At 34.0% G+C, this 16,584-nt stretch overlaps 3 protein-coding genes across 5 annotated transcripts; 2 read left to right on the top strand and 1 right to left on the bottom strand.

Annotated features, from left to right (window-relative positions):
• The first annotated feature begins 100 nt into the window (after positions 1-100).
• Positions 101-3,330, top strand: LOC139107545 (polyisoprenoid diphosphate/phosphate phosphohydrolase PLPP6). Its single transcript, XM_070665239.1, has 7 exons — positions 101-426; positions 506-768; positions 886-1,140; positions 1,236-1,781; positions 1,986-2,120; positions 2,196-2,295; positions 2,385-3,330. The coding sequence occupies exons 4-7, from the start codon at positions 1,773-1,775 to the stop codon at positions 2,747-2,749; spliced, it is 609 nt and encodes a 202-aa protein (XP_070521340.1). The 5' UTR covers positions 101-426; positions 506-768; positions 886-1,140; positions 1,236-1,772; the 3' UTR covers positions 2,750-3,330.
• Positions 3,063-5,973, bottom strand: LOC139107528 (T-complex protein 1 subunit epsilon-like). Its single transcript, XM_070665204.1, has 7 exons — positions 5,714-5,973; positions 5,021-5,445; positions 4,749-4,941; positions 4,401-4,670; positions 3,881-4,066; positions 3,336-3,654; positions 3,063-3,247 (listed from the first exon to the last, which is right to left on the bottom strand). The coding sequence occupies exons 1-7, from the start codon at positions 5,819-5,821 to the stop codon at positions 3,117-3,119; spliced, it is 1,632 nt and encodes a 543-aa protein (XP_070521305.1). The 5' UTR covers positions 5,822-5,973; the 3' UTR covers positions 3,063-3,116.
• A 283-nt stretch (positions 5,974-6,256) lies between these two features.
• Pan2 (PAN2-PAN3 deadenylation complex catalytic subunit PAN2) lies at positions 6,257-16,542 on the top strand. Of its 3 annotated transcripts, XR_011546522.1 has the most exons (22): positions 6,257-6,577; positions 7,022-7,209; positions 7,325-7,494; positions 7,574-7,694; positions 7,761-7,957; positions 8,158-8,371; positions 8,497-8,633; positions 8,794-8,940; positions 8,999-9,095; positions 10,123-10,356; positions 10,427-10,666; positions 10,748-10,994; positions 12,068-12,244; positions 12,493-12,659; positions 12,774-12,942; positions 13,018-13,537; positions 13,655-13,872; positions 13,978-14,107; positions 14,268-14,489; positions 14,567-14,828; positions 14,915-15,079; positions 16,443-16,542. XR_011546522.1 is itself a non-coding variant. In XM_070665181.1 (21 exons), the coding sequence occupies exons 1-21, from the start codon at positions 6,493-6,495 to the stop codon at positions 14,927-14,929; spliced, it is 3,930 nt and encodes a 1,309-aa protein (XP_070521282.1). In that variant the 5' UTR covers positions 6,257-6,492; the 3' UTR covers positions 14,930-16,332. The 3 variants fall into 3 exon arrangements, 2 of the variants coding, with proteins under 2 accessions (XP_070521282.1, XP_070521281.1); XM_070665181.1 differs by lacking the exon at positions 16,443-16,542 and having other exon boundaries at positions 10,748-10,967; positions 14,915-16,332; XM_070665180.1 differs by lacking the exon at positions 16,443-16,542 and having other exon boundaries at positions 14,915-16,332.
• Positions 16,543-16,584: the final 42 nt, after the last annotated feature.

Genomic DNA, 16,584 nt, shown 5'->3' with positions numbered 1-16,584 from the left:
CGTGCGTCGTAGCCCGTTTCTCGTATCGAATTCGAAGATTTGAGACGGTCGGGAGTATTGTGGACTATCTCGTGAGTGTCGTGGACTATCTCGGAAGTATCGTGGACTATCTCGCATTTCGCCATCGTCAGAACGTGAGATCCGCACCTCGCGCACGTCTTCTCCGTCGCGGCTGAGACTCTCAACGTGTTTCGAGTGATTGATTTAAAGAACTTGAGAAAGACAGTACGGGATTTAAAGAACTTGAGAAAGACAGTGCGAGATTTAAAGAACTTTAGAAAGACAGTGCGAGGAACGTTTCATATCGCGACCGCGTTTCGTTCGCCGCTTGGTGCAAGAGCAAGGATCAACCCGACTTCCCGAGGACATCCTGAGAGGAGGAGGAGGCCCAGGAAGGGTATCCTGCCCCGGCGGAGCAACCCCAGGGTAAATATAAATTTGTCTTTGGAATAAAATGCTTTGAATGTGATATCTACAAAATAATTCTTTAATTTGTGTGTTTCAGATCAAGAGAAACTCCGCTGCTTCGCATCGTTTAATGAGAACTTAAAGTGCCGTGCGCCGATATCAGTCATCATACGAACCGCAGCCGGTTCGTCGGTCGTCTCGGGTGTGCCGGTAGTTCTCGGGCGTTTTTTTTACGATTTCTTTTTTTACGGGAGTGCATTCGCGAGTTTCCAGTGCGCGGAAGGATGGCTCGTCACGTCCCATCTGAGAGGATGAGCAGGCCCACCAGGAGGCATCATGCATCGGCGGAGCAACTTATAGGTAAGCATGAATTTTATTAAATTATATCTTTATTAAAAAAAAATTTTTATCTTTTTTTTATTAATCTTATTAATTTTTCGGCACGTCTACATTAATATTTTCCTTTTTATGTTACAGCCACCGGCAGAATTTTACAACTCCGCTGTATGCAGATTCGGTAAGTCTGTAACCTGTTTTTTTTTTCAGGATTTTCTTTTTTCAGGAACGCCGAAAAATAACGCGCGATATAGTGTTCAGTAAATTTCGCGAATATAAAATCACGGTCGCGTTCGCGAGTGACTTGTGCGCGGAAGGAGGACTCGTCACGACGTCCGAACTGAGAGGAGGAGCAGGCCCAGGATGGGTATCCTGCCTCAGCGGAGCAACTTTTAAGTAAGTATAAATTAAAAAAAAAAAAGAATCTTTTTTTTTTTATAAATCTCATTACCTGACATGTCTCTATTAATATATTTTTTTTTATGTTACAGATTCCGGTAGAATTTTTAAACTCCGCTGTATGGTAAGTCGCATCATTTCTTTTTTTTTTTTTCGTTTCATGTAATTTAATTTCTTGAACCGGCAAGAAATTATTGTAATTAATGTCCCCAATTATAATAACGCGTACGAATTGGGATATATCGAATAAATAGCGCACGCCAAGCGTGCGCATGGTTCTAGTACATAAGAAAATTGATTGGTCATTGTAAGTCTCGGCGCACAAGAGCGACGTAATAGATGTAGTCGCAGACGTAAAGACCATCGCGAGCGAATTCGTTAGAACGTTGGAGCAAGCGGTTTTTAATTGCAATCATTTGTCGTTTTGAGACAATAATACAGCTGCGTGATAGGCTGAAAACTAAATAAGACTGTATTTAAGAAAATATGAATCCGGGCCAATAAATGCTAATAAAGTGCCGCATGAATCATCTGCAAGTATTTCAGTCTTTTTGACAGAAATGTGTCAAGTGCATTCGATATTGATACAGTTTATTCACATTTAACAGCTGTTATAGGAAGAACACAGTATGGCAAAGGTAATTATCAATTCTCTATAAACCAATTATTTATATATTTGTATCCCCATGTGTTTTTTTTTTTTTTACTGTATTGTGCAGCCAGTGTAGGTTAAAAAACCAAACCTATATTATTTCTCTTTTCTCTGCAAATTAATTTGTTTGCAAAGGAAGAGAAAGAGTAACTTAGGAATAATTAATGTCTTTTTTATTTTTTTTTTCAAGTCTAATAAAAGACAGGTTCCAACGCCGTTGAGAAAGGCATTGGCAGTGGATGCCTACTTGACAGACAAGTTTGTCAAGCTGATTGAAAAAATTCTGCCTTTGAAGCAGTTAAAAGTACATTATAAAGTATTGGAGGTATGGATAATTGTTTGTTTTCATATACTGTTATAAGAATCTTTAATTGTATGTATTTATTGCTTTTCATGGTAGATATCATGCCATGGCATACCATGGCTCATCATGTCTGTTGTGTCAATTTGGATTTTCAACAGCAAAACATTATATCAAATGCAAATAAATCTTATATTAGGTATGATATAAGGCAATGTTCTTCTATTATTAGAATTTAATTCTGTTACTTAGTACCAACAAGAGATATAAATAGAAAAATTATTTCAGGTTTGATACTCGATATTATTTTCATCTCAGTAATCAAGGCTGTTACAAGAAGAAGACGCCCGACTGTTAATGACGATTTATTCGCAATAGGCCCTGATAAATATGCCTTTCCATCTGGACATGCATCTCGTGCTGCATTCATTGTGTATTTCTTTTTTTATTTGTGGCCATTACCTTTGATATGTACACCACCTTTACTAGCATGGTCCTTTTCTGTATGCATGACCAGACTTTTAATGCATCGACATCACATATTGGACGTAATTGTCGGTATATTTTTGGGTATTTTTGAAGGCTCACTTGTAGGTTATATTTATTTGGATCATGAAACATGCGTCAATTTAATTTCCTGGATAACGAATTAAAAAATAGATGTCTGAATGACATAATTTAAGTACAAAAACTGTATAAAATATATGTTTATACATATAGTTTTATAACTGGTGTTATATTTTGCTAATAATAAAACTAATGTTGATAGAAGCGTTTGAAAGTTTAAAATGTTGTCAAATTATACAATAACGTGATTTATAAATTATACAATAGAAGTATATTCTTTACTTTTTAAAAATATTACTTATTTCTATATTTTTTATATAAAAAAATATATAGAAGTGATAAAAAAAGAAAAAAATTTGAAGGAATACGAGAAATTAGGTTTAAAAAATACAAAACAAATCAAAGAGAATAAAATATTTAATGTGGTAAAATATAATTAAATACGCTTAGTTTTTAAGCTTCGCCGTTGCCGTAAGGCGATCGTATGTCGTCAATTTTCAATATCATCTTGACGAGCTGAGTAGCCAACAATATCTGTTGTGTTTTACTCGTCAGAGTTTCAATAACATTTTGTTTTTTCATATCTGTAAAAAATAACTCGTAATAATTTTGTGATTTGTGTATAAAACAATATATAATGTGTATAAACTATATATAAACATCGATACATACTTGCTGTACCTCGATTTAAGCAATCGATACCAAGAGCGGGATTTTTTTCGGCTAATTGACGTGCTTTAATTTCTGCTATGGTGTCTACCGGAGAAAGACCTGAATTTTCCGCGAGTGCCATAGGAACACTCTCTAAAGCTTCGGCGAATGCACGGAAGGCATATTGTTCCAAAGTGCTGATTTTATCAGCTTGTGCCATGCAAGCTAACGCGCAAGATATTTCGGCTGCACCTCCGCCGTAAAGAATCCTGTTATCTTTTACCACATTACGGACAGTACATAACGCATCGTGTATTGATCGTTTTGCTTCTTCAATAATCTATAAATATAAAAAACAGCATAAACTATTATAAATTCAAAAAATTATTTAAGCAGCACAAATATCGCATTGCAAAGAAATAAGTTTAATTAATATAAAGTATTGAACAGATTAAATAACAGCAATGCATTATTATTGCAAGGTGTCTGGCCAGTTATGCACATCGAAAAAAGTACTACTGAAATTCTCCTTGCGCGTTTAAATGACTTTTATCGCCGCCACGTACCATTTTGTTACCGCCGCGAATAAAAATCGTCACGGCACGTGAGTTTTTGCATTCTTCGATAACCATCATTCGATCCTTTGTCGTGCCGAACGTTAATTCTCTGACAACACCGGCGTGACCAAGTTTTTCTGGCGTCAATTCCTCGAAGCGAGGTACAATGCGTCCGCCAGTCGCAATAGCAATAAGCTGAAAAAAGTATTGGATTCTCTCGTGTGTATCTTATTTATAAAATGAATAATATGAAAAAAAATTCACAATTATTCAGATCTCATAATCTTTGGATCATTGGAGCCACCACAAGAATTAAATCATTAGCTATCAAATTTCAGAAAGACGTTAGTTTTCTCGAAAATTAATATAACATTAATTTGCAAGAGAACATCAATACTTTCGTAATTAAGACAGGCCAATTCTCCGAACTCTCGTACCTCCTCTAACGCTATTTTCTCATCATTATAACAAGCAATAGTAATAATAAAACTTTATAAGAAATTGAAGAAAAAAAAATATAAATATTTACTTCGATTTCTGGACCGCCAACCCATCTAACTGCAGGCAAGTTATTTTGCAGCAGGAGATGATTTGCTTCGTCATCGAAGCCCCACTGACAAATGGCCAGTGTCGCACCGGCATCTTTGACTTGTTTCACTATTTCTGTAAATTTTTCACGTTCGTAATCGCGCAAAGCTTTATAATCTTCAACAGATGTAACGTCCAACTTATGTTTTGTTTTGGGTTTTGGTGGTTCAAATGGACAAGTCAAGATAGCCATTTTAACATTTTCTAATCTCTGGAATTTTATATGAATATTAAATATATAAATATAAAAAAATGTATATCACATGAAAACATTTTCAATACTATATACCTTCGGCATTTGTGGATGACTAAAGTCTTTATCTACAACAACACCGCGTACTAAAACAGTATCTTCCAATCTACCACCAACTTTTCCTTCTATCTTGATTAGTTCAAAATTGACATCATGTGTAATAGGATCCATAACTGCCAGTACAGCTTGCACAGCTATTTCTGCCATTTGTCTGTGATGCTTGTTAACACTGTAATGCATAAACAAAATATGTCAGTGAAACAATTGCAAATGAAAAAGTTTAAAGTAATAAAAAAAAATTTAATTACATTTTTGACCCTAATGAGGTCATAGCTATGTCAATATAAGGCTCCAAATTTTCTGGAGTTCCATTGAAATCATCTGTTATTATCTTGAGATGCTCTGATGCACATTTTGCTGCTAATTCAAACCCATCAGCAATTCTAATGGGATGAATTCCCTTGTCCAGCAATTGTTCAGCTTGTTCCATAAGTGCACCAGCTAATACAACTACTCCTGTAGTGCCATCACCAATCTCATCATCTTGAGAATTTGATAATTGGACCATCAGCTTAGCAATTTCATGGTCCACATCCATATTTTTTAAAATTGTTGCACCATCATTAGTAACTGTGACATCTCCATCTGAGCTTACCATCAATTTATCCAATCCTTTGGGTCCCAAAGATGTTCTAAGAATATTTGCCACATTGCGTGCTGCCAGAATATGTGACTGTAATTAAAAGATATGCTAAATTATTGTTTGACAATATTTGTAAGCTCCAAGTTATGGATCTCCTAATATGGTCACAAAGAATCTCAAGTCTCTTGAAGAGACACATTGAGATGTATTATTCTAAATTCCTTCCGGCCATACTTAAATCATAGATAAAAATTTTAACAAACAAGAGACGAAAGCTCATCTCTATACGATTTGGCCTAAACGCTTCAACGCTAAAAAAAAAGACAGAAAAGCGTAAGTGCGAGGTTTGTCATTTTACCTTGATTGCGTCGTGACCGGTAAGGCGTTGCTGCCTCTCTTGATTCCGGATAATTATGAAAGGCCGGCCGTACTCGTCGAACGCTACCGTTCCGGGTATAGCAGTCATTCTGACGACTTGACGGTATCCAAAACGAGTCAATCACCTCCTAGAGACACGATTTTGATCTCCTTCAATGGTCACGGAAATGTGGAACCGCGACGTTCGCGACCGGAAACGTTTAGTACTACCAAGTACCACGAAAATCCGCCGATCCGCTACGAGCCGCCACCGGACGGTCCTTACCTGCGGCTCGAGCACGTAGTACGAGTCAACGGACGTCAGTTCAGACACTCGGACGTCTTATTTTTCAGTAGTATATCTTAACGTAAGTCAACGTCTATGCTCACGAAAGTGTTCAAGGACGCGGTGCATCTTTGCCTCGCGAAATCGCGCCGACGTGCCGATGTGGTCATGAGTTGTGCCTGAGCGAGCGGGATGCGCAGCTTCGGCGTGTGAACACGAGGAAACGCGGCCGTCCACCATCGTCCATTTTCCAACCCGGATCGCGGCAGTGCAGCGCGCAAAGTGGTTCCGCTTGTTGCACAGTTGCCAAGGCGACTAACGTGCATATTTGCGCGTGTGTGCGTGTGTGTTCGCCGCGTGCATGCCGTATATTATGATAAGAGGACCGATCGCCGTCAAGACGCAGTTCTCGTGTCACCTTCACGTCGCAGCAGCCGCCACCGACGACGACGTTCCGATGTGCCGCGACGACGTAGCCTGAACATAATCGCATCATGGACTACCCGGTGCTGGGCCACTACGATCCCACGGTAGAGGCCACGGACCACGGTAGCGGCGAGGAGGAGCAAGAACTACTTTGTAAGTATCTTGCCCGCTGAAAAATGCGCGGGAGTTGCTACCCTTCGGGCCAAGTAAGGATCGCCTTTGTTGCGCGCTCGCGCGTCCGTTCCTACCTTCCGCAACATTCGTTTGTTCGAACGCTAACGCGCGTAGCCTCGATATCAGCTGACATCAGCTGTTTCTGTGACACCGCGAAGGATCGTCCGTTGTTTTGTTCGACACCGCGATTACGAAGAAGCTCTGATTGTTCCGCGTTCCGACAATTGTTTCTACCTTGTGTTTAACTTTAATGTTAAAAAGAATATTTTAATTTATATTATTATTATGTTAATTTAATTTATAATATAATTTTTTATTTTATTTTGTATACAGGAAGTATAAAATACTTGAAATTGATTTTGTAAATACAATATGTAAATGTTAGTTATTGATTTTCAATTAATTAATTTTCTTTTATGGCAGGGGAGGAATGTAATTATGTTGTACCTGGAGATGAATATGTACCTGCAACAGAGCAGTTTGGAGAGGATTTCACTGGTGCTGAATTTCATGAAACCAGAGCATTGCTTGCTGATGGAGGAGATAGATTTGGAGTGTCCACTGCCACTTTTGATACAATGGAGGAGCTTATGTGGATGGGAAATCAAGGGGTACATTGCTTTATTTAATTTTATTTATTTTTATTATATATACATATATGAATATTTAAATAACATTATTTAATTGCGTTACTAAATACTTACTAATGTTATTAATTTGTTTTAGGGTCATGTAACATCATATTATGGACCTGGTTTACAAAAGTATACCTCATTTCAAGTCCATGCAACACAGGAGATACGTCACATTAATACCATAGATGAGGGTATTTTAGTGCTAACTCAGAGTCAATTGAGATGTCAATTGCGAAGAGGAATACCTATATTTACTCATACGTGTGTATTATACGTTTGTAATATATGTTTTGTACTAGCAGTGTCATTCATAGATTTAAATAAATGCATATCATTATAGGTCTGTGAATATGAACGATATGCAGTGTATGTTACAAATCTCGCCAAACAGATTACTTATGGGAGGACATCAAGATAAAATAATCGACTTTAATCTTACTAGAGGAAAAGAGACTGGATTAGTAAGTCTAATATTTAAGCGTTAAATGATTAATTCCGAGCGTAAGATACAATGGTTGTGTTTTTAGGTGGAAGTAGATGAAAATGGTTGCGCAATTCTCAGACAACACAGCAGACTTATATGTGCTGGTAATCCTGTGGGAAGGATAAATCTCAGGGATCCAAATACATTATCAATAGAACATACTTTGGACACACACAGTGGTTCTTTGAGTGATTTCGACGTTCAAGGAAACTATCTTGTTACGTGTGGATTTAGCAACAGGTAAGATGTGAAATAAAAAAGCCTTAAAAAATTTTATATTTAATATGTGTATTTTTATATTTTATATTTAATATATATTTAATATAAAATTAAATATAAATAAATTTATATTTAATTTAATATAAAATTTAATATAATTTTATATTTAATATGTGTATTTTCAAACATATATTTATACATTGTATTATTTTATAAATTAGTCGTCAAGGTCTTACCGTCGATCGATTTTTAATGGCGTATGATTTGAGACAAATGAGAGCGTTAAGTCCAGTTACTACCATAGTATATCCTCTCTTATTGAAGTTCCTACCGAGTTATTCCAGCCGTCTTGCAGTGGTATCACCACTAGGTCAAATGCAACTACTTGACACAATATATGCTAATGTACAACCATCAATGACATGTTTATATCAGGTAAACTTCTAATAAATTTAGAACTGAAAGGTATAATTAAAATTAAGATTATAAATGTAAAAGTAAGATGTAAAAATAAAAAAAAATATATATATAGAAAATATTCATAAAAATACATGTATTAGGTTGCTACTGGTGGAGCGACCATATTATCATTTGATGTAGCTTCCACATCTCAATGTCTTTGCTTCGGAGATTTGGCGGGTTCTATACATTTAATGGCTACTAACAACCCGGAACCTCAATTTAATACATTTTCTAGGTGAGTAATTTTTTAAAATAAAATTTAATTTTTATGTTTTTGATCGCAATTATTGCTTACGTATAATCGAAAAAAAAAAAATAATATGGCTGGGTAATTGATAATAAAAATAATTAAAATGAGGTCGGAAATGTATAATTGTTATTTTAATTTTATTTAGGCCTACAGAATTTGCTGATCCAATTGAGACAATACCATCAATTCCTTTTGATGACGATATTACACCGTTCAGTACAATACCCATGGTATACACTGATCAACCACTTTTAAGTGATTGGCCTGAAGAATACTTAAAAAAAGTTTACAGGTAGATGTTTTCTGTATAGTTAAAAAAACAAGTGTTTAATAATTATTCTTTTCCACAGGAAAACACCACCAATAGATCCCGAAATTTTGCATACCATGAAAATGCAGGGAACAATAGGATATGCGCCAAATCCTCAGGCTTTTCGTAGAAATCAAGTGAGAAAACAATATTCTCCTACTCTATTACAATACTCTCCTCCTTCTTTTTTCAAATTATCTTAAATTGCATTCACGTTTTTTTAATGAATTTTTTTTCTATCTTTGCCAAGTTTTGCAAGTTATTTTGTTTCTAATTTAATTTTGAATTTAATATCGCTTTCACTATTAAATTGTTATCAATATTTCTATTTTTATTATCAAGAAATATATTAATATATATAAATGTCTTCTTTCGCGATTTTGACAAAGTCTTACTAGCGTAATTAATTAAAACGATGTGTCGACTTGAAATTTAATGCTTAACGTAGTAGTAAAATATTTAATTAAAACAATTTTTTTTTGTCATGTGATTAAGACTGATAACAATTCGTGATACTTATACCTAATCTGAAAAAAGACGTGATATATTTTCGTTAACTAGTCTAATGTATTCTGTAGAATTTTAAAGTAGTAGCATACTTAAAAATTTAACAATCTTTAATATTTATTATTGGTATAGTGTTAAATATTAAAATTTTATCATATATCTTCCACGATCATATATGCTTCCATAAATTCTATATCTTATCGATTAGCTTGATACTTTACTACCGTAAATCTCATTACCCGCGCTATACGTTTGTCGTTTATTGCATTTAATCTGGGTTTTTTTTTTTGTTGTTGAATATGTTTCGCTCAATTATCTGGGTAAGCGATTAATATATTCACATATAAAATATGTTTTTGCACGAAATGTATTCAAAATTGTACTCGAGTGAAATAATAAAGGTTGTACACCGTACGACGTTATGCGTAAGTTTAATACGGCGCGTCGCATTATCGGTTTAATTTCCATTACGCGTTCTGTAATAGGTGTTATTTATTTTTTTCACAGTTCAGAGAGTCTATTCTCTATCATGCACTAAACTGTATAAACCGTACTTCGATAATTCACATATAACGCATGGCAAATTCTACAAACTAGATACCATTTTGGTGAAAAATATTTATTGTGAAGTAAAAATAAATAATACCTCTTTTGCAGATACCGTACAATTTGGAAAAACGGCGGGGCTTAATCGCGAAGCCTTTCGCGGGGGATTCACGGTCGAAAACAGATGACGGCACCTTTGTAGCCATACCTAAACGTTATCGTAAAATTGAGTTGAAATATTCACGACTTGGTTACGATGATTTCGATTTTGATCAATACAATCGAACCAGTTTTTGTGGCTTAGAGGCCACACTTCCCAACAGTTATTGCAATGCTATGCTACAGGTAAGCGCAAAAAATTTACAGTGCTCGAAGTGAGTTTGACCAGTGAATAAAATACGTTCGTACTTTGCAGTTGCTTTATTATTGCGAGCCTGTAAGGGTAGCATTGCTTTCACATTCATGCCAACGGGAGTTTTGTCTTTCTTGCGAATTGGGATTTTTGTTTCACATGCTGGATACATCCCGAGGATTTCCTTGCCAAGCTGCAAATTTTCTTAGAGCTTTTAGGACAGTTCGGGAAGCGTCAGCATTAGGACTTATACTAAACGATCCAGAATCCAAGAAAAAGATTAATTTGATTATGCTCATACAAGTACGATAATAATTAAAAGATTAGCGTATAATATAAATGTAATACATCGGCATAAAGATTTATAGTTAATTTTTGTATTAGAGCTGGAATAGATTTATTCTACATCAAATACACTACGAAATATTGGAAACTAGGAAGCGACAGCAAAAGGAAGAAGAGGCAGCACGACTTAAATCGGGTTCCAAATACCCTCCATTTGTTTATAACGAACAAGACTTTCCCAGCATTTTGGAGGATCTCGGATCTCGATATAGAAGCCATGACGACGAAAGGAAAAAAAAGAGAAAGCAGGAGGAGGATGGTAAATATATGTGGATCACATCGAAAGGTAAACACAATTCACGTGTATCCTTTGCACTGGGCACTTTTTGTGTTTATTTTTCAATTTGTATGTGATTTAATTTTTTAATTTATTTTATTCAACTGCAGCGATATATTCAAAGAGCAAGAGATATTTGAAAATGGTCATTATACATGTATAACTGTAAGTAAAATTATGTCTAACGCAAGATTACGAAAGTATCGAATCGTTTTAAATTATTGAAATATTATTAACTTGACAATCTCATTATATCTTACGTTCTTAGGATATCTCACAGCTGCAATTTTTGCAATATACGTTCACGCGTATGTTTTTTTTTTTTTTTAATGTATATTGATCTCGTATTAAACCAATAATAGCAATGCTTTTTGTTATTTTTTAGATCGCTTATTTTAATTATGTACATTTTTTTATAGTAAGAAAAGCAGCCAAATTCTTCTATTTTAATTTCCAAAAGTTGCATGATTTTGCATTTACACAAGAATCCTGGGATTTTAAATATGTGATTAATGTCTGTGCGTTAGTATCAACATAAAAACATTGATACGAAATTATTTAATTGTATTAAATAATTTTAATGAATATGTGCATGTACATTTGTTGCGGCGACGGCGGCTAGCGTATGTGACTTCTCCCTCTCTCGGTCGTCGAGTATGAGTTAAGTAGTAGTAGTAGTAAGGTGCGTTCCTCCTCATTCCTCTGTGACCGGTGTTCCGTGGACATCTACGCACGTGCTTCGTGTGTGATTCGACGCACACCACGTTAAGATCACGTACGCTAGCCGCCGTCGCAGCACTACGAACCCCATTTTTGACGGTAAATGTACATGTATATATTTATTTTTTATGAACAATAATTTTAAATTTATCTTGATAATACATAACCTATATGTTATTTAATTCGAAAAAAAAAAAAAAATTAAAATCTAGTTATAAATTTGATACATTATTTTAAATAAATAAATGACTGATGCAAGAAAATCTCAGAAATTATATGCCGTATTATAGAACTGTTAATTATATATTCGTTAGTTTTAATTTTAATTTTTAATCTTGAATGCACATTTATTACGGGTACAGACAAAACCACCAAAAAATCCGAAGAGAATGACGTGCGGGATGATGAAACAGAAATCAGTCGTCTATTTGGATCCGAACAAATGCACATACATCGCTGTCTCAAATGTGGGCAAGAAGCTACAAAACATTCCATCATGTTACTTTGTAATTTGGTTTATCCGGAATTAGTTAATCCTCGTAAGCAATTTTTTGAAACAATGCGTTTAAAGCTTCGGCTGGACGAAAAGTGTGTCTAGTGTGTAAAATGATTGAAACTTTGGCTGTATGTATCCACATGTTTGAGTATTTTAATATATAAAGCGTTGCTGTATCTAATAATATTGAAGTTTAACAGTTTATACACTAAATCGACTTTTCGTGTAATCTTAACTTAAAAGTGCATCCATTTATTGCTCGCGGGCGAATACAAGATTTACCTTTTGTAGCTGAAGAGGTACCGTTCACAAGTGTTCTTGCCCGCAGTTTAAGACCTGAGAAAATTACACCCGCATGGTGTGATAATTGCCAGAAATTTACACCTACTCTCCAATCTCGACAATTGACTAAACTACCTCAAATACTGGCTTTAAACTGCGGCTTAGATACTCAGCAGGTACTTACAATACATTAGATTAGATGTAGTATAATCCTAGCGCGCGTAGAACCAAAGCACGAAAGCCGCATGCTATGCTCGTTTTCTCGAAGTCGTAAGTTTGAATTGTTACAGGATAAGGCGTTTTGGCAGAATCAGATGGACATTGTTGTGCAAAACGTGTTGACGGGAAAAGAAAGTAGTCCCAGTTCTAGTCCTGTGCCTGTTACTGCAAAACTCTGTCGATACGGTAATAATTGTACAAGAACTGGATGTCGATTCAGACACGTTGGTCGTGAATCAGGTAAACAATTCTTTCGTTGCACATATATAATATATCGCTCTGAATTAATGTTAATTATTAATTTATTTTTTACAGAGACAGAGAAAGTATTAACTTCTTCTACTCCATCGACTTCGTCAACAACGCCAGCCACATCGCCTCCTAGTCATTTGTATTATTTACATTCTTGGATACCTCACAACATAGAAATTTTCCTTAAAGAAAACGGAGAGATGTCTGTTAAAAAAATCACCGAACCAAAAAATGAATCGAATAACGGTACGTCCGCACAGACGAGCACGGTGGAAAACGGTCAAAATGATAAAGCTGTACAAATAGTTTCTGAAAATACCGGTGATAATCGGAAAGAAAATGTTGAAAACTGTAGTGTAGTACCGAATGTGGAAGGCGACAAACCCGTGAAAAGTACAAATCCGGAAATTTCTTGTAATAGCCAAATTATACAGTATGGTCTTAGTGCTGTTGTTTGTTATATTGACGATAAAAATAATGAGGAGCGAAGGAACATCGTAGCATTGTTAAAAGTTGGACCAAATTATCACGAACGATCTACTGGCAATGCTGTATCACAGTGGTACATTTTCAATGACTTTTGGTGAGTTTTTTAATATTAAAAAATTTTATCTATGTCGATTAATATTTATATATGTCGATTTAATATTTAAAATCTTTATCTATGTCGAGTTTGTTATTACTGCGACGTTTATTACAGTATACAACCAGTAACACCGCAAGAAGCAGTATGGTTTAATCTTGATTGGAAAGTGCCGTGTGTGCTCCATTATACAGCGATACCTGCACCCGAACCAACGCAGTTTGTTAGCCCCCTTACATACGACGTATTTGGAGAAGATAAATGTATCGCTCGTAGTGGTGGAACTAGAGTTATTACGTTTACTCCTCTGTCATCAGATGAAATGCCTAAAAAGGGTATACTTTTTACAGCTTTACTTTTTATAATTTCTTTTTTTATATAAACACAGTTTTAACATATTTTGTTATATACACATATTTTAATATACATTGTTATTGCAGGAGAGTTGGTAGGAATTGATGCAGAATTTGTTACCTTAAATCAGGAAGAAGCTGAATTACGCAGTGATGGAAAAATGTCAACTATAAAACCAAGTCATATGTCAGTTGCACGGATCACTTGTATACGCGGGTACGCTTTTTACGAATTATTATATAAACCTATTTTTAATCCGATTAAATAAAAAAATTGTTTGATTATACTACAATTTTTTTTAATTTTTTTAATTTTTTTATTTTTTTAAATTTTTTTTATTTTTTTATTTTTTTATTTTTTTATTTTTTTTTAATAGGCACGGTCCATTGGAAGGTAAAGCATTTATAGATGATTATATAAGTACTCAAGAACAAGTGGTCGATTATTTAACCAAATTTAGCGGAATCCAGCCGGGAGATTTAGATGCAAACTTTAGCAGTAAACACCTTACAACTTTGAAATCAACGTATCAAAAGTTGAGGTTTTTAGTGGATAACGGCATAATCTTCGTTGGGCACGGCTTAAAAAACGACTTTAGGTAAAATTCTGCTTGATATCTATACAATAATTTATCAATGATATTTTTTTATTTAAATGCACGCGTAAACTTTGTAGGGTGATAAATTTGGTAGTGCCGCCAGAGCAAATAATAGATACAGTTTTATTATTTCACTTACCTCATCATCGTATGGTATCACTACGCTTTTTAACTTGGCATTTTTTGGGCAAAAACATTCAGTCTGAAACTCACGATTCGGCTGAAGATGCACGTGCCGCTTTAGAACTGTATCGCAAATATAAAGAATTGCAAAGCTCTGGCACATTGACAGCAACGTTGAAGGAACTGTACGAAGTGGGCACTCAACTACAGTGGAAAGTAAGAACAAATATTTTTACTTTATTAAATATTATCTATAGTCTCGTTAAATTAATTTTTTTTAAAACACTATTTAATAATTTTAGGTCCCTGATAGCTGATATGAGGATAATGTATATAACGATTTAGAAGATGAAATCAATAGTGATAATAACGATGAGATGATATAAATATTCATGTTCCATTATCATTGTTCAAAAGGACGACGAGCGCTATTCGTATTTGACGAATATATTTTTTATAAGGAAAAGGTATGGAATCTTTATTTAATTCAAAGGTTCGCATATTTGGATCTTATAAAAAATATATTTATTGAATGCACACGTAATATTATTAAACGAAATGTTTCAAAATCTATCATGAAATTTTAAGAATTGCAAATGATAATTTGAACATTAGTTTTCTCTTATATGTTTTTTAAATGAATCAGATGTTAAATCATTTTCGTGTTTAATATCGAGAATGATATGACATATTTAATAGTAACACATTAAATTAAACATTTTTTATATTTTATCGATGGCTGTTTAAAACAGATTAAATAACAACATTTTTTTTATTGTGATTTTAAATAGAAATTTGCATACAAGTTTGTACATAATGTTTAAAAGCATAATGTTGTTTGAAAAGCAGTAATCTTGTACTGCTTTACTCAATATTTATTTTAATTTTTTTTGTCATTTTGCATTATATTCCAAAGATAAAGTATTCCATTTTGATCCATCAAACAATTGTCGAGTATAGACATAAATAATTACAGCATAATAGCAATAATGCATATTTATGTATGTATGTATATATACATATATACATATGCATGTGCATTATGTGTATATATTTAACCATATATAGGTATAATTATATACACATTTTTCAGTGCATAATATCTCACTTTTTTATACATATATTTTAATGATTTTGTACGATTTTACGAAAACAAATTTTACATATAGATTTTTTTAGTAAAACATTTCACAGATTTTAGTTTTCTCAGTCACACACTTTCGCAAATTTGACACAAATTTGCAACTATTATAATTGTTATTTACGATAATTTTTTGAAACTGCTTTATGTAATAAGCTTTCCAAACTCAGAAAATAATCTATTGACGAAGATATGGTAGCACATTTTACAAATTAACAACTGTATGTGTTATAAATTATTTTTATATACATTTTATCAATGAAATAATATGAAGAGTACTGTCCAAAATATTTAAAAAGAAAAGATATATTTTTTTATATCTGGAGAAATTTTTATATAATTTACGCATGGTATAATACTAGTTTTAATGGTCAATGCGATCGATAATTACAGCACAAGCAGTACATACGTTGACCATAATCGAACGTTTTATTTTATGCTAACTACTATTATGTCATTGTAATTTTACATTATTAGATATTACAAAACGCGCGCTTCGCGCGCGTTTTTTACTCTTACTTCTTCTATAATTAAAAAAAAACTGTTTTATAATAAATAATTTTTATTATCAGCAATGAACTACAGATGTATGATTCTTACAGGGTACTTTAAGCATCTCTTGTTTTTTACATGTAATTTAAATATGCATTTAAATATTAATTATATTTATTCTGTTTCTTTTTTTTTAGTGGCACGATCAGTCAGCTTTCAAATCTAATTTGAACGGGCGGGTTTTTTTTTAGTTCCAATAAAGTTCGCTACGAACCGCCATTTTCGCCAATTTCGGTTGGCAGGCATTATGCGAGTAAAAATATGTATGCATGTCCGACA

This window comes from Cardiocondyla obscurior, linkage group LG13 (genome assembly GCF_019399895.1).
Source record: "Cardiocondyla obscurior isolate alpha-2009 linkage group LG13, Cobs3.1, whole genome shotgun sequence".
NCBI classification, from domain to species: domain Eukaryota; kingdom Metazoa; phylum Arthropoda; class Insecta; order Hymenoptera; family Formicidae; genus Cardiocondyla; species Cardiocondyla obscurior.
This window is presented reverse-complemented; position numbering and strand designations above follow the sequence as displayed.